We start from the raw sequence: 23,750 nt of genomic DNA, 5'->3' as shown, positions 1-23,750 counted from the left end.
AGGAGGGATTCCCGCATCAACACCATCTGTATTGATGGGGGAAATCGTGCTAATTTCTTTCCTGCAAAGAAATGTGCTCCATGTATGGCCAGTGTTCTGTCGGTATGGGTCCCCCGTCGGATAATGCCCAGGCTGGACTGCACAGGCGCAGCGCATCCACAAACGGAGCCTAAGAAATTGTCAGAGGATGAACAGCTGTTCTGTACCTGTAGACCGCGCATGCACAAACACGCCACTCGGGGCAGATTATTCATTGCATGCAACAAGGGATGGATGCTTTTCGCAAAGGGGTGGATGTATTCTTGAGCAATGCTCTTTTGGGAAATGGTTTTCTCAACTACACGTCTTTTTGGGGCAGATTCATTGAAGGACCCTCTTATTTGTACACTTTTGTAAGTACAATATTACACACCCCGCAAAGACGTGTTTATTGAGAAAACCATTCCCCAAAAGAGCACTGCTGAAGAATACATCCACCCCTTTGAGAAAGGCATCCACCCCTTGTTGTATTCCGTCCCATGTTGTATACAATTAAAAAACAGCCCCAAGCATCGGGAGCGAGCAGCATGTTGATTGCGCATGCGCTGTCTACAGGTACAGAACAGCTGTTCATGTTCTGAGATTTTCAGCGGCTCCCTTTGTGCCTGCACAGTCCAGCCCGGGCATTATCAGATGGGGGACCCATACCAACAGGACAGCAGCCTTATTCCAGACACTTCATTAAGGAGGGGAGGATCCTGATCAGAGAACAATCACCCAGTGTGACTGCAGCTGGACATAGTGGAGGGGGGCCCATCTATTATGGCAGGTTTGCTATATTTGTAGACACATAGCCAAGCATAAAAGCAGAATTCTCTTATGTATAGCCACAACTTTGCAACATGCAGATTCTCTTTTTACCTAAAGAATAAAAGTGAAGTACTCTGAGTAATCTAGGGCGCTTTTTGGACCAGAGCACCACAAGACTTTCTATGACAAATACTTGTGTGTGAGAAAACTCAGCGGAAGCTGCCACATTTACTGGACTGCACAGTTATTGCAGATCAGGCTGATCAGGTTTAGCTTTATCTCCAAGCATCTAGTACACAGCCCAGAATTCACTGGCTGCTCAAATTGGATGACTGTCAGAGATTTTGCTTAACGACAATATCCATCTGAGGTCCATTAATGCCTTTTCTGCCGCTTCAAAGTGAACAATAACAATCCCCAAGAATAAATACGCCAGTCAATCAGAATTGAATTCATGTCTATATAACAAACTCATATAGGAGCAGTGGAAGGTAAAGTGGATACTCACACTTACAGGAACAACCTTAGGAGGCACAAAGGATTCAATATCTTTTTTTGTAATCCTGCCATCTGGTCCAGTACCTGAAACAACCCCCCCAGAAAAATACTGCGTAAGAATTAAATCCAGCACATAAATAAAAGATAATGAATAGCTTGTTGTCTGCTTCACGAGCCAAAAAATGCTTAAGGCTTTTGCTCGTAGGGAATATAGGAAACATGTGAGCGATTACAAGCTGACCTGGATGTATTAGTTGATTAGCTACATCGCAAATGACTGTTCAACAAAAAAAAAAAATCAGATGATCACGCCCCAGTTATTTCTGAATGGTATTCATTCATATAAGCAATACACAAGAGATAGATGAAATCCTACTGCATTTCACAAAACAGAAATTAAGTGCTTCTGTGCTTGATATGTGTCTGAGGTCGCCACATATCTCATGTATTACTTTTACGAATGAACAACAAAAAAAAAAAAAGAGGAGGCATGGAAATTGCTGGTGTGTGGGTCTTCCAATTCTTTTGAATAGTAGTTTTAAGCAAATGAGATAGACAGGCACCTGGCTTACAGAAGGCAAGCATGGGCCATCCTGGATTGATACACTGTTTTCTACTAATAAGGTTTAATATTGACAAATGTAAAGTTCTGTACCTGGGGTTAAAACATGCACACATCATATAATCTACAACCTGAAGAAATAAAACTGGGTATTGATGAAGAATTTGAGAGTCCTGGTAGATCCTAGACTTAACATACCAATCTGTAGCTTCCAGGGTGGAGGAGGACAACTAAATTACTGGAACGGAAGACCTCAACTATGAATCTTAAACTGAATGTATTTATTCAATTCAGTGAAAAGATGTTCATTTTAGATCACTGCAAAAAACACAAGGTATCAACTGGAAGAGGAGTTTACTGGACTAAAATGTCAAACCAAAAGTTTTTTCGTTTTGAACAGAGCAAGGAACAATTGGGACCCTTGTCAAATTTTATTGATATCCAAGGCTCAGTTAGGCCCCATACACACGAGAGGATTTATCCGCAGATACGGTCCAGCGGACCGTTTCCACGGATAAATCCTCTCAAAGATATCCGCTGATTTCGATGGGATGGAGTGTACACACCATCGCATTGAAATCCGCGCGGAAATCCTCTGCCGATGACGTGTCGCGCCGTCGCCGCGATTATGACGCGGCGACGGGCGCGACGCTGTCATATAAGGAATTCCACGCATGCGTCAAATCATTACGACGCGTGCGGGGAATCCCTTTGGACGAATGGATCCGGTAAGTCTGTACAGACGAGCGGATCCATTCGTTGGAATGGATTCCAGCAGATGGATATGTTGTGCAGCACAACAAATATTCGATCTGCTGGAATCCATCCCAGAGGAGATTTCTCCGCGGAAACAGATCCGCTGGCGTGTACACACCATAGGATCTATCCGCAGAAACCCATTTGCTGGGATTTATCTGCGGATGGATTCTATCGTGTGTACGGGGCCTCAGATGGATTTGCCTGCTGACATTTAACCAGACAGAAAGCGAGTGGAAATCTCCAACACCAACAGAAATAAAAAAAAAAAATTCTTTGGTTAGTAGAGTACAGGAAATCTAGAACCTCTTTATCTGATTGTATTTACATTCGTGTTGCTTTTGCAGTTTTTCACTCACTCTCCAAGTGCCGGTTCACACTAGTGCAATGCGAGAACCCTGCGAATCCAGTGCGGGTTTCCGCATCGCACCTGAATGGTTCACACCGAGATCTGCAAACCGCTGCGGGTGTCAATGTAAAGTTAATGACACCCCCAGATTGGTCAGCAGATCGCATTGCGAACTGTGAAATAATGCAAGTGATAAACTGAATTGCCAGCAAATGTACAAATTCACTGAAAAACACAATAAGGGCTTTCACACATTCAGACCCGTATGTCCGTTTTTCATCCATCCATTTTCAGATGAAATACGGACATACATGTATTCCTATGCTATGGGATTGCAGATGTCAGTGGATGAACATCTGCTGACACCCGATCTCATCGGTGTCCACTATGCTCCGTTTCTGCAGACGGAGGAAAATCCTATTTTTCCATCCGTCTGCAGAGCGGATCGGATGAACACGGACAGACGGTCCGTGTTCATCCGATCCCCCCCATAGAGGAGAGCGGCGATCTGACAGGGCGGTCCCTGCACAGGGACTGCCCTGTCATCTGCCGGCTCAGTGGGGATCAACGGAGTGATCCCCGCTGAGCAAGCGGGTGTTAAAGGAACGGAATGGATCCTCACGGGATCCGTACGTGTGAAAGAGCCCCAATTGTTTTTTAAATATTAATCTATATATAACATTTTGATCTCATTTTTAGCTATCCAGTGCATAATATTGAGAGAAATTATTTAAAGCTGTGATTTAATTTTCAGTTCTAAGTATTGACTTCCAATGCAATGTGTCTGTATCCTATATACCGTATAAAAAGGAAAAAAATATTGCAGATTACACAGATAATTTGTGAGCCCCAGCTGGGTCCTCTGCAGCTTTGCACAAGTATTCTAAAATACAACATGAAAAAATGTGGCGGCACAATCTGTAGCATGCTGTAATATACCTTTTACTTGTTTTACGTCTATGCCTCTTTCTGATGCCAGCTTTTTGGCCAATGGACTCACAAATACCCTTCCTTTGGGTGCAGAGCTTGGTGCAGGATGTGGTGCAGATGGAAAAGCTGCAGCTACTGGTGTAGATGGTGGGAAAACTGCCGCCTGTTGATATGACAATTGAGAGGTAAATGCAAAATACATGCATATAAAAAAATAAAAAATACAAAAAACATGCAAGCTGTAGTTGCGAACCTCTACTGTGGAGAATGAACATTACTGTCCGTCATGGTAATGCTCTGGCATCAATCATTTTGGAGTCTCTAACTGGGAACAGGTATATAGTGATAATTAAATCTAAAGTCTTAGCCCTAGGAAGATGGACACTAGCAGACCTAAATAGTACATTTAAAAATAGTTTCCTGAAGAAGTAAGAGAAGGAACACCCAAAAACTTACACAATTGCCTGAATGCCTGTTCAACCAATAAAAACACCAGAAGAGGGCTGCCATGTCAATATGGAAGAAGTCTATGAATATATCCACCAAGAACCAGGTGGCAGTCAAGTCTAAAAAAAAAATCTGAGCTCTCTAGGCTTATGCTGAAGGGTCAAACATCTAGGGTTAAAGTCTGCTGTATTCCCCAACAAACATTTATCAAAACCATTTTTTTTCTTCTTTCCAATCCCCTGGTGAAGGTATATGTAAGCTCAATAACATAAATGCAGTGCAGTATATTGAGTATTGAGGACAGGAAATGTATTATTGGCAGAACCACCAGGTAAAATATAAGCAAAAAAAAAGCCTGAAACAAAAACAAATGCACGCACCAAATATAAGAACTGACAATATATTTTTTCTTGGCTTTATGTTTTTATTTAACCACTTAAGGACCGCCTCCTGCACATATACGTCGGCTAAATGGCACGGCTGGGCACAAGCACGTACAGGTACATCCTCTTTAAGTGCCCAGCCGTGGATCGCGGGCGCGTGCCCGCGGTGCTCTCCCGCGACCCGGTCCGAAGCTCTGTGATCCGATCGCCGCTGGAGTCCCGCTATCGGTCCCTGTAACTGAAGAACGGGGAGAGCTGTATGTAAACACAGCTTTCCCGTTCTTCACTGTGGCGCTGTCATTGATCGCGTGTTCCCTTATAGAGGGAACCACAATCAATGACGTCACACTGACAGCCACCCCCCCTTACAGTTAGAAACACAGATGAGGTCATACATAACCCCTTCAGCGCCCCCTTGTGGTTAACTCCCAAACTGCAATTGTCATTTTCACAGTAAACAATGCATTTTAAATGCATTTTTTGCTGTGAAAAGGACAATGGTCCCAAAAATGTGTCAAAATTGTCCGAAGTGTCCGCCATAATGTCGCAGTCATGAAAAAACAAAAAAAAAAAAAAAAAAAAAAAAAAAAAAATCGCTGATCGCCCCACTAGTAGTAAAAAAAAGAGAAATAATAAAAATGCAATAAAACTATCCCCTATTTTGTAAACACTATAAATTTTGCGCAAACCAACCGATAAATGCTGATTGCGATTTTTTTTAACCAAAAATAGGTAGAAGAATACGTATCGGCCTAAACTGAGGACATTTTTTTTTTATATATATATTTTTGGGGGATATTTATTATAGCAAAAAGTTAAAAATATTGAATTTTTTTCAAAATTGTCGCTCTATTTTTGTTTATAGTGCAAAAAATAAAAACCGCAGAGGTGATCAAATACCACCAAAAGAAAGCTCTATTTGTAGGAAAGAAAGGACGGCAATTTTGTTTGGGAGCCACGTCGCACGACCGCGCAATTGTCAGTTAAAGTGACGCAGTGCCGAATCGCAAAAACTGGCCGGGTCCTTTAGCTGCCTAAAGGTCCAGGTCTTAAGTGGTTTATAAAATGTTTCAGTGTTAGAAAAACAGGAGGGTGGCAGTTTGCATTCTGTAAGATAGTGGTGAAAAGTAAAAAATTATAATAGCTTAGTGGGACAACATGGGTTTATAATATTTGCTTTATAATAATGTACCTGAGTGGAGGGAGCAGGCTTAATGTCTATGGCTCCAGCTGTCTCTTTGTAATCGGCAAAGCTTCCAACATCTGATTCTTTCTCCACTATGATACACAGAGGAGTTCCAAGTGGTACGTCCCGCGTGCCTTCCGCTACCATTATTTTTGCCAAATATCCTTCTTCTTGCACCTCGAAACCTTGGTGAAACAGATCAAAGTGTATTTATTGTAACAATGAACAATCACCAGTTCATACAAAAAGAAAAATGAAATTCTGGAAGAGTTTGTGTGCAGTTTAAAAAAAAAAAAAAAAAAAATTATTTTTGAGTACCTGGGAATACTTTTAATCAAATACTTTTTTTTATAAAGAAAATAGCATGTTCACAACACATCCCTGTCCAGTATACCAATAAGATACAGTAAGAGTAATGGGTACAGCATGAATTGCAAATAGGACATACTAGTGTATATTACAACTCTCAACAACTTCTTGGCAGGTTAAGAAATCATTTAAAACAACCTTTCATATAACCACTTGATAACAAAACCCTTGAGTGGACCTCTAATGCCTCGTACACACAACGGGAATTTCCGAAGGACACACAGAAATTCAGACTGTGTGTATGGCCATCAGAGTTTTTCCATCGGATATTCCGAGGAAATCCATCGAAGTTTACATAGAGAACATGTTCTTTTTTCCTCCGATGGAATTCCGATGCGAGTTTGGTCGGGCAAAGATCGTGTTTATAGAGCATAAGTTTTATGTTCTCTAATTATCTTTCTAACATTCTGGGTGTACTGGGGTTCTGGGGCCACACCCCAGCAAAGCCCCAGCCTTTTTAGGAAAAAAATGTAATACATCACAATATTATCAAGCATCACAAGTGGTGACTAGGACACTGAAATGCTTAGCATTAAGGTGGCTGTAAAGGCTGAAGAAAGTAAAAAACCTTCTGTGTACTGCTCCCCCCCACAATACTCACCTGAGCCCCCTCTCAACCCAGCAATGTGCACGAGAGCCTCGGCTGTCCTAGGTCTCTCTCTCCTCAATGGCATAGGCACAGCATTGGGAGCCATGGGCTCCCAATGCTGTCAATCACAGCCAGGGAGCCAATGAGAACAGAGCAGGGCTCGGGAGCAAGCATGCACCAGTACCCCCATAGCAAGCAGCTTGCTATTGGGAGCAGGAGCGTCGATGGGGGATCTGAGAAGAGGAGGATTGGGGCTTGCACTGAGCAGGCAAGTATGATACTTTTTTTTTTTGTTTTCCTTTCCTTTTTTTTTTTTAAACAAACGCACATTTTATTATCACTTTAAACAACACTTACAGTTGATACTTTAAATGGCAAATAATATACGGTAGTAGCAATCTGTACATTTCATACAGCACTCTGTAGTATTAGATGTGTTTTTACCTATAGTGGCTTTATCGGTTTCAATCTCTGCCAGCAGATCTCCTTCGCTGAGCTTCTCTCCAACCTTCTTCTCCCATTTCTGTACTGTCCCCATTGTCATTGTTGGTGATAGTGCAGGCAATAAGATCTATAGATGTGGAATAAAACAGATAACAGTCTTAGTAAAAAATTATGAAGAATGTCTTCTGTAGTTCTGGGATCCTGGGTTCTATTCCCATATGGCATCCTATCTGCGCGACGTTTGTGCATTTTTTCTGTGTTTGTATAGATTCAATTACTGGTCCTAATGGTTCAAACCTGGCAATAATGTGTGTATCTGTACGTTACGGAAAACTAACCTAAAACTCCAGACAAATGGCAAAACAGACAATTTAACACACACACACACACACACACACACACATATATATTTTAATAAAAAATTGGCACATTTTTAGGAATTACAGCTTTTAAGAATAGCCACCCCCCCTTTTCAAGGGACCAAAAGTAATTGGACAATTGAATCAAAAGCTGTTTCATGGCCAGGTGTGGGCTACGCCTTTGTGATGTCTTCATCAATTAAAGTGGAACTTCAGTAATTTTTTCATCTTTCCATCTATTACATCTTCTGCCCTTGTTGTTTTAACTTTGAATAGTAAAACATTCTTCAGTAAATACCTTATAATGCCCACTTCCTGTTTGTCTGGAAAAAAAGCCTAGGCTTAGGACCTCATGCACAGCTCTCTCTCTAACTCTAGTGAGAGTTTGCCAGGAAAGGAGGTGGGGGGATCATAAGAGGGCCAATGAGAGCTGCAGAGTTCGAGGCGTGCGTCTGCGTAAATCCAGGAAGTTATCATGCAGCAGCTTCAGCTGCCGCCCACAGTTAAAATGGTTGCAGTCAGACTCAGTGGAGGGAGATTTCTGCAGCATATTTGGCAAGTACAGAATCACAGTATATATAAAATAATATGCAAAGTGGTTGGGGGGAAGCTTTAGAATGGCAAAGAGATTTTTATTGCAAATTATGTGAGCAGACCGAAATTCCTCTTTAAAGCAGGTAAAAGGTCTGAAGTTGATTCCAAGTATAGTATTTGCATTTGGAATCTATTTCTGTGAACCTACATCATGCATTCAAAAGGAGTAGTCCAGGGGGGCGCGGCTTAACAACATGGCGCCGTAAGGACCTTGGGCGGTAACGGCAGCAGCTCCATGCTTCTCCCCAGGTGATCAGACAACCGGGACGCTGAAGCTGGATCACCCTCATCTTACCCGGTGATTCCGATCTGTGTCCTCGCGGCCTTCCGGGTGGAGCCGGGGGCAGCCGAGCCTGTGTTGCAGTTGGGCTGGGCGCACGGACTGGAGTGTGGACCGTGGCCGCTAGCCCCGGGGGGTGTGCGTGTACGTCAGCGGTGCGACACCCTTGATGCCATCGGGTGGAGTAGCGGCTGCCAACCACTAGGCGGAGTGGAGTGCCAGACCATCAGGTGCAAGGACGGAGTAAGAAGAGCGGATACCTCACGAGACTTCGCCAGGTCCCGCTACAGACGCTACAGACGCCGACACTCACACGCACACGTGCACGGACGCCCACGGAGGAGAACGCGGGGCACCGCTCTGGATACGGATGCGGAGGGGCCGGCTGTGGAGACCAGGGAACCTAGCAGTGTCAAGCCACTTCCTCACATCCATTGAATGGGCGAATCCCTCAGCCCTATGAATGTTGTGGACCGTTGCCTGGAGGAGGTGGTAAGAGGATTAAGAGGAATAAGATCTGTATTTGATGTTCCACAGCTGTGTATTTCTGACTGTCGCAAGATAAGGGAGGGTGGGGAGGACGGGGTAGTGGCTGTAACTACACCCAAATCATCCCCACTCAAAGGGATTTCCTGGACTATATCGGTACTGGTAAGGATGCAATGTAATGCATATAAAAACGATTTATTAAAGAAATCAAATATACACTTGATACAATTAAAATTGAACAAACAATAAACAAATGCTCAGGTAACCCCCCATGGACATCTGTAATTGTCAGTTGCTGGATTGGTCGAATTCTCGACTAGTTTCGTGGTTGCCCACTTCCTCAGGAGAACCAATCTCTAGAACAGATATTATAAAACACATAAACAAAATATTTACACAAACAGCAATTCATAAATACATAAATATTAATTGGTAGCTTACCCACTGAATAGATATACAGTGTGTGAACCAAGGACGCTATGCAGGATCCCCTGCGGCGGACAAAGGGGATATGGGTGGATTCCTGGGGTATAGAATATAATTAAAAACCAGATGAAACAAGGTTGTGAGCTAGGCATAAGGGGGAGAAGGGGAGGGGGGAGGGGCATGGAGGGAAATGAGAGGAAAAGGGGGGGGAAAAGGAAGGAGGTAAAGAGGAAAAATTCGGGGGGGGGGGAGGAGGGAAGGGGTGGAGGGGGAACAAGAAGGGGGGGGGAAGAGAAAAGGAAGGGACAGAAATGGGGGGGGGAAAGGGTAATAGAGGATAAATAAGGGGAGGAAAAATGGGGGGGGGGGGGGGTTGGGGGGGGGGAGGGGAAGGACAAGTGGGAAAGGTGGGGGAAGGGGAAAAAAAGGGGGGGGGGAATTTTTTGCCAGGCTGCTGAATAGTAACAAGAATATAAGGATATAAAGATGTAGAGAACTCACCCAAACATGCATGTCGGGAGTTTGGTACAGCACCATGGCAAGATATTATGGCCGTGAGAGCTGAGTAACAGGAGAGGTGTCACTGATGTGGCTAGCAGGGGGCAGTAGGGGATAAAATTGCACATAATGAGTTGCTGGTAATGACCAGCGATGACTCGAGGGGTGCAGTTAAACAAATAATTAGCCCCAGTGGCATGGTAATGCCAGTTACTGGGACAATGGGATACAGATCCCCGAGAGTTACTACCTACAGGCAGCCACATGTAGCCTGTGTGTGCCTCACCACGGCAGTCGCCAGGGAAAGGATCCACCATGCTCAACCATGGGTGCCGAAGCACCTTAAATGAGCTCCCCGACCATGGGACGTCAGGACGCCGCCAACGATCAGCGTCTGACGTCACCAGGTGTGTTTCCCCACACAGGGCAGGTGCGAGGAGCGCTACCGCGCATGTGCATCCAGGGCGAGCCAGTGGGCAATTAGCCCACGGCGCACACGGAGCTAGATGGGAAGGAAAGTTATTCCGACCACATCAGGAGGAAACACATGTCTGCCACTGGGGAAATGATAAGCGACCAGGGTTCACACAAACTAAACAGGGATAAAAATTATAAAAAAATAATAAAGACATTGAGTACAATTATTAAGAAAACATAGGTAATGAATAAACAGGTGAACATATGTAGTGCTCACCGTAATGATCACTGTATTAGTTGACTCAGTGCAACTGTCACAGATCTGACAGCTCAGAGCAAAAGGCTAAATCTACGTCGTAGAACGACGAGGTATCAGTGAGGATGGGACAACCCAGGGCGTGTGACGTTAAACAATACAAATTGGTGATAATTGGAAGGGGGTGGCACTAAGGTGCAACCAATAATAAGTGAATGGGTATATGGTGTACACGTGTGGACAAGGATGAAAGGTGTGTGGTGTGGAAATTATCAAATACAAGGTGTGAGGCAGTGAAGGATAGGTGGATGTAAATAAAGTAGTAAGATAGTAAAAATGTGAATACAAAGGGAGAGTGGCTGTCCGTCCCAAGGTGGGATCAGGGTCGGGGTGATGGAGAGTTGTATAAAAAGATTGTGCTGAATGGATTAATGTGAAAAGGAATGAAGTTTAAAAGACCTGTGGTTGGTAGGCAAGTGATGTATTAAATATAGTATTGAGGTAGAAGAAATTGAAATTGTTGCATTATTAATGCAGTATGCTTAGAAACTATTGGTGTACTAACACAGCCAGTTGGTGTCTGGCTGGAAAGAGTTTCCCGTTCCTACAGACAACTTATAATAAAGGTGAATGTTGCAATGCTGGATAAGTCATGCATCCTGAAGTGTTCAGGAAAGGAGGGGAAGTACATATTATTAAATAAATATATTCGTTCATCTAGTACAAGCTTTAACAATAGTGATAATAATAACAAAGTAATGAATCACAGTCTCAGTTGGATACAATATATTAGGATACATTTTGCCTCATCTATACTGAGAAAGTCTCTTGTCTAAGGAGCCCAAAGGACAGTTGCTAACTGAAACATCAAGTGATATATATCATAGGGTAAAAATTTAAAGGATAAAAAATATATAAGTTAGAAGCACTCCGGAAGAGGGGAAATCAGGAAGGGGGGGGTGTGTTATCCACCCAGTATATATGCAAAAAGGTGGAGTATGGCTTCACTTAGGGAAGAAAGAAAAATATGTAAAAACGTACCATCATCCAAATGACTACAGCAAGATAAGGGAGGGTGGGGAGGACGGGGTAGTGGCTGTAACTACACCCAAATCATCCCCACTCAAAGGGATTTCCTGGACTATATCGGTACTGGTAAGGATGCAATGTAATGCATATAAAAACGATTTATTAAAGAAATCAAATATACACTTGATACAATTAAAATTGAACAAACAATAAACAAATGCTCAGGTAACCCCCCATGGACATCTGTAATTGTCAGTTGCTGGATTGGTCGAATTCTCGACTACTTTCCTGAACACTTCAGGATGCATGACTTATCCAGCATTGCAACATTCACCTTTATTATAAGTTGTCTGTAGGAACGGGAAACTCTTTCCAGCCAGACACCAACTGGCTGTGTTAGTACACCAATAGTTTCTAAGCATACTGCATTAATAATGCAACAATTTCAATTTCTTCTACCTCAATACTATATTTAATACATCACTTGCCTACCAACCACAGGTCTTTTAAACTTCATTCCTTTTCACATTAATCCATTCAGCACAATCTTTTTATACAACTCTCCATCACCCTGACCCTGATCCCACCTTGGGACGGACAGCCACTCTCCCTTTGTATTCACATTTTTACTATCTTACTACTTTATTTACATCCACCTATCCTTCACTGCCTCACACCTTGTATTTGATAATTTCCACACCACACACCTTTCATCCTTGTCCACACGTGTACACCATATACCCATTCACTTATTATTGGTTGCACCTTAGTGCCACCCCCTTCCAATCATCACCAATTTGTATTGTTTAACGTCACACGCCCTGGGTTGTCCCATCCTCACTGATACCTCGTCGTTCTACGACGTAGATTTAGCCTTTTGCTCTGAGTTGTCAGATCTGTGACAGTTGCACTGAGTCAACTAATACAGTGATCATTACGGTGAGCACTACATATGTTCACCTGTTTATTCATTACCTATGTTTTCTTAATAATTGTACTCAATGTCTTTATTATTTTTTTATAATTTTTATCCCTGTTTAGTTTGTGTGAACCCTGGTCGCTTATCATTTCCCCAGTGGCAGACATGTGTTTCCTCCTGATGTGGTCGGAATAACTTTCCTTCCCATCTAGCTCCGTGTGCGCCGTGGGCTAATTGCCCACTGGCTCGCCCTGGATGCACATGCGCGGTAGCGCTCCTCGCACCTGCCCTGTGTGGGGAAACACACCTGGTGACGTCAGACGCTGATCGTTGGCGGCGTCCTGACGTCCCATGGTCGGGGAGCTCATTTAAGGTGCTTCGGCACCCATGGTTGAGCATGGTGGATCCTTTCCCTGGCGACTGCCGTGGTGAGGCACACACAGGCTACATGTGGCTGCCTGTAGGTAGTAACTCTCGGGGATCTGTATCCCATTGTCCCAGTAACTGGCATTACCATGCCACTGGGGCTAATTATTTGTTTAACTGCACCCCTCGAGTCATCGCTGGTCATTACCAGCAACTCATTATGTGCAATTTTATCCCCTACTGCCCCCTGCTAGCCACATCAGTGACACCTCTCCTGTTACTCAGCTCTCACGGCCATAATATCTTGCCATGGTGCTGTACCAAACTCCCGACATGCATGTTTGGGTGAGTTCTCTACATCTTTATATCCTTATATTCTTGTTACTATTCAGCAGCCTGGCAAAAAATTCCCCCCCCCCCTTTTTTTTCCCCTTCCCCCACCTTTCCCACTTGTCCTTCCCCCCCCCCCCCCCATTTTTCCCCCCCTTATTTATCCTCTATTACCCTTTCCCCCCCCCATTTCTGTCCCTTCCTTTTCTCTTCCCCCCCCCTTCTTGGTCCGCCTTCAACCCTTCCCTCCTCCCCCCCCCCGAATTTTTCCTCTTTACCTCCTTCCTTTTCCCCCCCTTTTCCTCTCATTTCCCTCCATGCCCCTCCCCCCTCCCCTTCTCCCCCTTATGCCTAGCTCACAACCTTGTTTCATCTGGTTTTTAATTATATTCTATACCCCAGGAATCCACCCATATCCCCTTTGTCCGCCGCAGGGGATCCTGCATAGCGTCCTTGGTTCACACACTGTATATCTATTCAGTGGGTAAGCTACCAATTAATATTTATGTATTTATGAATTGCTGTTTGTGTAAATATTTTGTTTATGTGTTTTATAATATCTGTTCTAGAGATTGGTTCTCCTGAGGAAGTGGGCAACCACGAAACTAGTCGAGAATTCGACCAATCCAGCAACTGACAATTACAGATGTCCATGGGGGGTTACCTGAGCATTTGTTTATTGTTTGTTCAATTTTAATTGTATCAAGTGTATATTTGATTTCTTTAATAAATCGTTTTTATATGCATTACATTGCATCCTTACCAGTACCGATATAGTCCAGGAAATCCCTTTGAGTGGGGATGATTTGGGTGTAGTTACAGCCACTACCCCGTCCTCCCCACCCTCCCTTATCTTGCTGTAGTCATTTGGATGATGGTACGTTTTTACATATTTTTCTTTCTTCCCTAAGTGAAGCCATACTCCACCTTTTTGCATATTTCTGACTGTCATTTTGCCCTGCTGGCTGCAACCGTACACACATAAGAGCCATCCAGCCCACAGAGCCCACAGGGAGGCGCCGGAAAGATCCTGTAGTTGTGTTTGAACTGAGGGGTTAAAGGACTGATAAAATCAATGTGGCAACAAGGATTCTTTTTAAAAACTTGACTAAAATATGCTGGTTATAAATGTATGGAACGGTGCATAGAATAGTACGCAAGGGTACAAAAGTTCTAGGGAGTGCTGTAAAAAGCCCTGAAGATCTGTTCTGGGTGAAGTGGCATTAAGCACCAATGACTGTCTATCTGCTGATATCCTGTTAAAGGAAATAAGCTTGCTGCCTGACTATTTGCAAACCTTTTGTTTTTTATTTTTTCCTTTTTGTGAGTGGAAATTGAGTGGAAATTTTGCCCTGATAAAAGAAATATGATGGATATAGCCACATAGAAATGCACACACAGACAGAGCCCTGAAGTGTATAGAAGTCCCAGGGAGTAGGGGGGAAGTTTCAAGTAAAGTGGTTATAGGATTGTGCGGGGTGGATATTCCATCAATATTATTAAAAGGGCAAAATGGTACGCAAGGCCCCAAAAAACACGCAGGGAGGTGGATCTGTCCGCAGTACAATGAGGTCATATCTTGTTTCCGAAGGACTGGAGCGGATACCGGATAGTCCTAAAGGAGACGGGGATAATGGTATACCTGAGACACCTGTAAAAAACAAGGGACAGACTGAGGGAGAGACCCCAGGGAAAAAGAAGGAGAAAAATAAAGATCAATCCCCAGCAGTGAAAGGCCAAAGTAAAGTCTTAAAGACCCCTGAGAGCCAACAACAACAACTAAGCATGTTCTCTGATATCCCCCCTGAAGACACTCAAGCCCCACCAACTAGACAGGATATGATGGATATGTCAGAAATGATATTACGTCTAGAGAGAACTATTAAGGGGGAAATGGGGGCAACAAGAAGAGATATTCAGAGTGTGTTACAGAGAGTAGAAGGGATAGAGGAACAATTAGAGGAACATAGAAATGCAATAACGGAATTAAGAGAAAGAGCTGATATGGACTGGATTGAAATAAGAAATGCCCGATATAAACTAGAGGATCAAGAGAATCGCAGCAGAAGAAAAAAACTTGCGTATAAGGGGCCTCCCAGAAGAAGTCAAAGATATAGAATTGGGGGAGGTGCTGCGAGGGATATTCAATACAGCTCTAAAAAGGGAGGAGACAGCCCCTATGCATTTTGAACGGGCCCATAGGATACAAAAATCACTTAACACACAAAGAGACCTACCAAGGGACACTATAGTCAGATTCCTAGAATACAGTCAAAAAGAGCTGGTATCTCAAACTACGAGGAATTCAGCAACTATGGAGTATAAGGGGGTCAAGTTACTCTTGTTCTCAGACCTCGCACCAGAGACACTAGCACGAAAAAGGGCGCTGAAACCACTAACTAGTCACCTACAAACAAAGGACATACCATATAGATGGGGCTTCCCAGCCTGCCTGTCGGTTAAGAATCAGGGGGTTTCAGCGGTTATTCGCTTCCCTGAAGATGTAAAGGAATTTTGCAAAAAGCTGAGTATTCAGCCGATGCAAATAGACAACTGGGAAAAGAGACCTCCAGCCTGGAGAAGATGGAGGGAACAGGAATGGAATAGGGCATAGTTTATTCAGGTTCACTTTTGATGTAGGGTGCCTTTTTCTGGGGACTGGGACGGGAGGAGGGTGGGATGGGAGGATGTGGGACAAGGGTGGCTGGTCACCAGGTATCCGCGGGGATTGTCCCCTGCTTCTGATCTCCCCTCGGCCCGCTCTTTTTGTAATGAAGGCTGTCAGTAAGGACAGGAACCCAGAGGAAGAATAAAGGTGGTTGCCTGGGGAGAGGGGAAACATGGAGCCGATATACCGCCCCTGGACCAGGAGCCCTCCTACTTTAGTGGACGGGACCTGGGAAATGGGGGGTCATAGTAGACGCCCCGAGGAAAGGCCCACTCGGCAAGTGGCCTGGATGGGCACAGACCGAGTGAGTCTTAGCATTGAGGATCAATGCGCTGGGGGGGGGGGGGGGTGGGAAAGGGGGGGCATATGTTATTTATGTTGATTGTGTGGTCTCAAGGTACCTCGGCTGAGATTTTTCTTTCCTGGAATAATATTAGTTTGATGTTAAATCAGGAATATGGTTTAGATGTTCTTTATAATGAGAAAGGGCCTGAAGTCTCTCATGTCCTGTGGGGATAAGATGCGTGCTCCCAATCAGGGGGGGAAAAGGAAAAAAAAAAAAATATATATATATATATGAATTATAATAAATGGCTGCATTAAAGATTGTTACGTACAATGTACGAGGGTTAAATAGCCCAAGTAAGCGGTATCAGATACTACAGGAGATGAAGAGACTCTCGGCCAATATAGTGTTCCTTCAGGAAACCCACCTAAAAATAACATCAAAAACTAGACTAAACTCAAAGGAGTTCCCTACATGGATTCATAGTTACTCTCCTAACAATAGAGCAAAGGGTATTGCAATAGGGTTCGATAGGAACATAAGGTTCTCCCTAGAAGCTACAGAAATAGATCCTGACGGAAGATTCCTATTCGTTAAGGGCACTGTTTTAAATATGAGATATACATTGGTAAATGTATACTGCCCCAATGTAAGGCCAGCTGTATACCTGAGACAAATTTTGAACAAACTAGAAGGATTTAGAGAGGGTATGGTGATTCTAGCAGGTGACCTAAATTTTGTATTTGATCCACTATTAGACACCCAACCCATCTCATTGAGATCAGAGGGGAAATATCTCAGAATGATTAAACATAAATTACATCAGATGCAACTGGTGGAAGCCTGGAGAATTTTCCATCCAAAAGACAAGGACTTTACATATTTTTCATCGGTTCATGGGTCATACTCAAGAATCGACCATGTCCTGCTAGATCATCGGCTGCTTGAGGGACTGATGAGGATAGAAATAAAATCTATAACGCTGTCCGATCATGCTCCAGTGGTAGTGTCCCTAGATTCAGGGGAGATCCCGGCTGGACAGCATGTATGGAGATTAGATGAGTCCCTAATAAATAACACCAAAACAGCCGATGACCTAGAAAAGGACATGTGTATATTCTTTAAAGAAAATGATACTGAAAATATCGCACCAGCCACGCTCTGGGAAACGCACAAGGCATTTATGAGAGGGAGGCTGATAGCAGAAAAAGCCAAGCGGAGGAAGATCAGGCAGGCACGGAAACAAACATTACTAGAGGAAATTCAGGCCCTTGAACGGAAACACAAAGAACTACAGGAAGATCAGGTCCTAAGGGCACTAACTAGTAAAAGAGAAGAGCTCCGTGACCTCCTAGAGCAGGAAACAAAATGGGTTTTTAACAATGTGAATAACAAATTCTACGCGTTGGGTAATAAACCGGGGAGACTGTTAGCAAGGACCATAAAATCAAGAAACACACAGAACTCTATTCTGAAAATAAAAGATAGGAATGGAGATATGAGACACTCCACTAGGGAAATAGCTAAAATATTCTACGAATACTACCAAGACCTATATAATGTTAATAAGGGGCAAGGCGACACAGATGTCCAGATTAAAAGGGAAAAAATTAAACAATATCTAAAGAAGGTTAAGACCCCAGGTTTGGCAGAGGAAGTAATAAGTAACCTAGAAAAAGAAATAACAAAAGAGGAAATAAGCCAAACGATTAAGAGTATTAAAATGGGCAAGAGTCCTGGCCCCGACGGGTACACGTCATTATATTATAAAAGGTTTGGTGAGATATTAGTGCCATTTTTTCAGAAATATATGAACTCCATAGGAGGGGGTATGGTAATGCGTAAGGAGGCCTTGAACGCTCACATAACTCTGATAGGGAAGGAAGATAAGGACCCCTCCCTATGTGCCAGTTACAGGCCGATATCTTTAATAAATGTGGACATAAAAATCTACTCAAAAATCCTTGCCGAGAGAATAAGACCACTCTTAATAGGCCTGATAGATGATGACCAGGCAGGGTTCATACCCGGGAGAGAAACAAGAGAAAATATCTTAAGAGTGATACTTTTGTTGCAGAAAGCAAAAAAGAATAAAGAACCAGTAGTTTTCCTGTCTTTAGATGCCGAAAAGGCGTTTGACAGGTTGGATTGGGAATTTATGATAGCAAACTTATCCCATATAGGATTCGGACCAAGTATGCTCAGGTGGATAGGAGCTCTGTATTCGGCTCCCTCGGCTCAGGTGAGGGTGAATGGCACCCTCTCGGATAGCTTCTCACTTTTTAACGGGACCCGGCAAGGATGTCCGCTATCGCCTCTCCTATTCGTCCTATCATTGGAGCCTTTATTGGAAACAATTCGGATGAACCAGGAAATAGAAGGGATAAAATTGGAGAAAAGGGAGCACAAGATATCTGCATTCGCGGATGACATGATGCTATTTGTATCTAACCCTAGGGAGACACTACCTAAAATAATGGCAGAATATGAAAAGTATGGGGAGATCTCAAATCTTAAAATTAATAAAGAAAAAACGGAAATACTAAGTATAGCATTAAGTCCGCAGGACCGTAGGGAGCTTGAGGTCCTCTATCCATTTAAATGGAAGCAGAGGAGGATGAAATATCTAGGTATATACCTGTCTAGCACAGAAAGATACTTCTATGAAGATAACTATATACTATTACTGAATAAAGTAAAATCAGACTTAAAAGGTTACAGCATAGACAGAGTATCATGGTGGGGAAGGGTTAACACTATAAAAATGATGATTTTGCCAAAAGTCCTTTATATCTTCCAAACACTTCCGATAAAAATTCCAGAAATGTACTTTAAAGTCCTGGAAAAGATAATAGGAGGTTTTATATGGAGGGGAAAAAAGCCGCGTATAGCAGTGGATACTCTGATTAGACCTAAAGAGGAAGGGGGAATACAGATGCCGGACTTTAGAAGGTATTATGAGGCGGCGGTATTGAAGAGGATCACAGACTGGGTGCAGGGGGAGGATGTGAGTAAAAAAAAGTGGGTAGAAGTTGAAGAAAGTCTAAGTAAGAAAGAGCTGGGAAATATAATATGGGTACCGAGGCAATATAGAGGATTACTCCCGGACACGCCTGCAATAACAAAAGAAACGCTTAGAATATGGGATAAGGTCTGTAAGAAAAATAAACTGCTCTATAATAGCCCTTTGATGCCTCTTACGGGTACGGATTTCTTCCCGCCGGGTAAGGAGGGGGGGATTTACCTGAGGTGGGCAACCTCGGACACGTTAAGACTGAAGGATATAATGAAAGGAAATGAACTATGTACGATGGGAGAACTCCAAGAGAAATATGGTCGGTCCTTAGGGGACATATGGAGATACAGACAAATCCAACATTTTGTGGGCACTTTGCCAAAGCCCCTGCGAGATATAAGTGATCTAAATCTCTGGGAAAAATATATGACCCAAGATGAAGTATCTACAAAATGTTGACTACCAAGATAGAGATAGGGAAATTGAAAATAATAGAAAGCTGGGAAATAGAACTCAATCAGACTATACCCAATAAAAAGAAGAGACAGGTATTAGAATATGTCCAGGCCTCGTCGATGGATGCAAAAATAAAAGAAACTAACTATAAGTTACTAACTAAATGGTACTACGTTCCAACTAAATTGCATAGAATGAATAGTGAGGCCTCCCCCCTATGCTGGAGAGAGTGTGGGATGGAGGGAACTCACGCCCACATATGGTGGCAATGCCCCCACATACAGGTTTACTGGTGTGAGATATTAGGACTGATTAAAAAAATTAGTGGATATGAGATAAGATATGACCCATGGGAATGTCTGTTTCATACCACGAGTTTGTCCAGGAAAAAGTATAGAGGTACCTTGGTCCCGTTCCTGTTGAACGGAGCCAAGGCACTAATACCTAGGAACTGGAGGGAAAAAAGAGCACCCTCGACAGGGGAATGGCTCCAAGAAATTGACAGAATTAAAGTGATGGAGGAACTGTGGGCCTTCCATGTAGAGGACGGGCCAAGATTTGAAACGATTTGGAAGGGATGGAGGGACTTTAGGTCCGGGGGACGTGAGGGGGGAGATAGGGGAGGAGGGAGTCGGGGGGGATTAGAGGAGACCGCTAGCTAGGACTTCCTCAAGAGTTCCCCCCCCCCCCTCTTGTGTTTTTTTTTTTTTTTTTTCTTCTTTTTTTTTTTTTTTTTGTGTGTGGTGTGGTTTCTATTTTAAAATGTGGGTAAGGTTCACAATAAGGGGAAATTATAGACCCCATAATAGATTGTCTTGTCTCTGTTTATTTTTTATTTTTTCTTCATAATATAGGGGAAATTGCTTATTCCCCTTCTGATTTTGTAGTTGTTGTTATTATCTTTTTATTTATTTATTTTTTCTTCCTTTTGTACACAGAATCACACTCATAACAAGGGGAATTAACCCTATGTTATATATAATATTTTAGATAGGCCTAATGTTTGTTTTTTCTTTGTCTTCACTACACAGGGGAACTTTAAAAAATTTGTCCTTTTTTTTTTTTTTTTGTATTTTTTTTTTTTGCTCACTGAAGTAAATTCACAATTAGGGGAAATGATCCCCATACTCTATATAGATTTCCCACAGATTTATTGTTTTTTTATTTATTTATTCTTTTTTTTTTTTTTTTTTTTTTTTTTTTTTGCTCACCGAAGTAAATACACAATTAGGGGAAATAATCCCTATACTTTATATAGATTTTCTACAGATTTATTGCCCTTTTTTTTTTTTTTTTTCTTCACAATTTGGGGGAAAGTGCCCTTTTTTCCCCATCCTACTATTTAGCACCTGATTTTTTTTCTCCCCTTCCTTTTTTTTTTTTTCCCCCTCTCCCCCTTCTTCCCTCTCTCTCCCTCCTTTTTCCCTCCGTATCTATCTTTGCCCTACCCCTAGGTATTTTCCATGGACAAGAGATGGGGAGAGACTAGTCCAGTAGGTAAAAGGGGGAGGAGAAACCTAGGAGTAAGATTGGCAGAGGACCACCCAGCTTTTATACTACTTTAGGAAGGGGTATATCTTGAGACCTTGTATGTTAGTTTGTATATTGATTTTATGTTGTATGTATTGTACTGTTTTGTAAAGAAATGAATAAAAGATTTGTTAAAAAAAAAAAGGAGTAGTCCATGCAAGTAAAACAGGCCATTGTAAGGCTTAAAAAAAAAAAAACTAAAATCCAGTCGAGAGATAGCAGCAACATTAGGGGTGGCCAAAACAGTTTGGTACATTTTAACCAGTTTCCGACCGACTCACGCAGATATACTGTGGCAGAATGGCTCTCCTGGGCGAAATCCCATACATATACGGCTACGCCCAGGAGAGCCACCAAAGGGCGCGCACGCGCCCCCTGCATGGCGGGGAACCCGATGTGCACAGCCTACGATCGCGTGCGGGAGCATGGGGGTTTGTGTGTGTAAACACAGAAATCCCTGCGCTGTCTGAGGAGAGGACAGGTTGTGTCTCTTTCTACAAAGTAGAAAACACGATCTGTCATCTCCTATAGTGACGCCCCTTCCCCCCACAGTTAGAACACACCATAGGGAACACAATTAACCCCTAGTGTTAACCCACTTCCCTGCCTGTGACATTTACATAGTAATCAGTGCATATTTATAGCACTGATCACTCTGTAAATGTCAATGGTCCCAAAAATGTGTCAAAAGTGTCTGAGCTGTCGGCCGCAACACTGCAGAAAAAAAAAAGAGAAGGAGAGAATAAATATATATATATATATATATATATATATATATATATATATATATATATATATATATTATAAAAAAAAAAAAAAAAAAAAAACGCAGATCACCGCCATTACTAGTAAAGAAATAAAAACTCTATATAAATGACATAAATCTTTCCTATAGTTTGTAGACGCAATAACTTGCGCAAACCAATCAAAATACCCTTATTGCAATTTTTTTTAACAAAAATATATAGAAGAATATAATACAATACAATATCGGCCTAAACTGAGGAAAACTTTTTTTTTTTGGAATATTTACTATAGCAAAAAATATTGTGTTTATTTCAAGATTGACGCTCTTTTTGATCAAATGCCACCAAAAGAAAGATCCATTTGTGGGAAAAAACGGATGTCAATTTTGTTTGGGTACAACATCGCACGACTGCGCAATTGTCAGTTAAAGTGGCGCAGTGCCGTATCACAAAAAATGGTCCGGTCATTGAGCAGCCAAATCTTTCGGGGCTGAAGCGGTTAAAGAAAGAAGAATGCACTAGTGAGCTCAGCACTGTAAATAGGCCTGGAGGTCCACGGAAGATAACAGTGGTGGATGATCGCAGGATCCTCTCTATGGTAAATAAAAACCCATTCACAACATACAGACAAGTAAAGAACACTCTACAGGAGGTGGGCATATCATTGTCAAAGTTTACAGTCAACAGAAGACCTCACGAGAGCAAATACAGAGGGTTCACCACAAGGTGCAAAGCATCCATAAGCCTGAAGAATAGAAAAACCAGATTAGACTTTGCCAAAAATAAATATCTAAAAAAGCCAGACCAGTTCTGGAAAAGCATTCTTTGAATGGATGAAACTAAAATTAATCTGTACCAAAATGACAAGAAGAAAAGTGTGGAAAAGGCTTGGAACAGCCCATGATCCAAAGCACACAACGTCATTTGTAAAACATGGTGGAGGCAGTGTGATGGCATGGGCATGCATGGCTTCCAGTGGCACTGGGTCATTGGTGTTTATTGATGACGAGACAGAAAACAGAAGCAGCCAGATGAATTCTGCAGTGTTTAAAGATATACGTTCAGCCCAGATTCAGCCAAATGCAGCAAAGTTGATTGGCCGGCCCTTCACAGTACAGATGGACAATGATCCAAAACACACAGCAAAAGCAACCCAGGAGCTTTTGAAGGAAAAGAAGTGGAATATTCTGCAATGGTCGAGTGAATCACCTGGCCTCAATCCATTTGAGCATGCATTCCGCAAAACTAAAGGCAGAAAGACCCACAAACCAAGAACAACTGAAGACAGCTGCAGCCAGAGCCTGGCAAAGCATCAGAAATGAGGAAACACAGTCTTTGGCAATGTCCATGGGCTCCAGACTTCAGGCAGTCATTGTCAGTAAAGGATTCTCAACAAAATATAAAAAATTAACATTTTATTTATAATTATATTCATTTGTCCAATTACATTTGAGTCCCTGAAAATGGGTAGGGGGGACCGTGTATAAAAATGGTTGCAGTTCCTAAAATTTGTACTTGATATTTATGTTCAACTCCTTGAATTAAAGCCGAAAGTCTGCACTTCAAATTAAATTTGGATTGTTTCTTTTTAATCTGGTGGCATACAGAGCCAAAAATATGAAAATAGTGCCTGTGTCCAAATTATATATATATATATATATATATATATATATATATATATATATATATATATATATATATATATATATATATAGTGCCTTGTGAAAGTATTCGGCCCCCTTGAACTTTGCGACCTTTTGCCACATTTCAGGCTTCAAACAAA

The 23,750-nt window shown here is 42.4% G+C and overlaps 1 protein-coding gene across 2 annotated transcripts in view; it reads right to left on the bottom strand.

The window, feature by feature from the left end:
- Positions 1-23,750, bottom strand: part of DLAT (dihydrolipoamide S-acetyltransferase) — a 55,493-nt gene that overhangs the window by 18,918 nt on the left and 12,825 nt on the right. The window contains exons 5-8 of one of the 2 annotated variants that reach the window (XM_040325419.1): positions 7,303-7,429; positions 5,907-6,085; positions 3,894-4,047; positions 1,304-1,371 (exon numbers count right to left, since the gene is read on the bottom strand). In XM_040325419.1, coding sequence (XP_040181353.1) covers positions 1,304-1,371; positions 3,894-4,047; positions 5,907-6,085; positions 7,303-7,429 — 528 coding nt within the window. Of the gene's footprint in view, positions 1-1,297; positions 1,372-3,893; positions 4,048-5,906; positions 6,086-7,302; positions 7,430-23,750 lie in introns of both variants that reach the window. The other variant, XM_040325418.1, reaches the window with a different exon arrangement.

This window comes from Rana temporaria, chromosome 10 (assembly GCF_905171775.1).
Source record: "Rana temporaria chromosome 10, aRanTem1.1, whole genome shotgun sequence".
NCBI lineage: Eukaryota > Metazoa > Chordata > Amphibia > Anura > Ranidae > Rana > Rana temporaria.
Note: the sequence above shows the minus strand (reverse complement) of the source record. Positions and strands in the feature narration are given on the sequence as shown.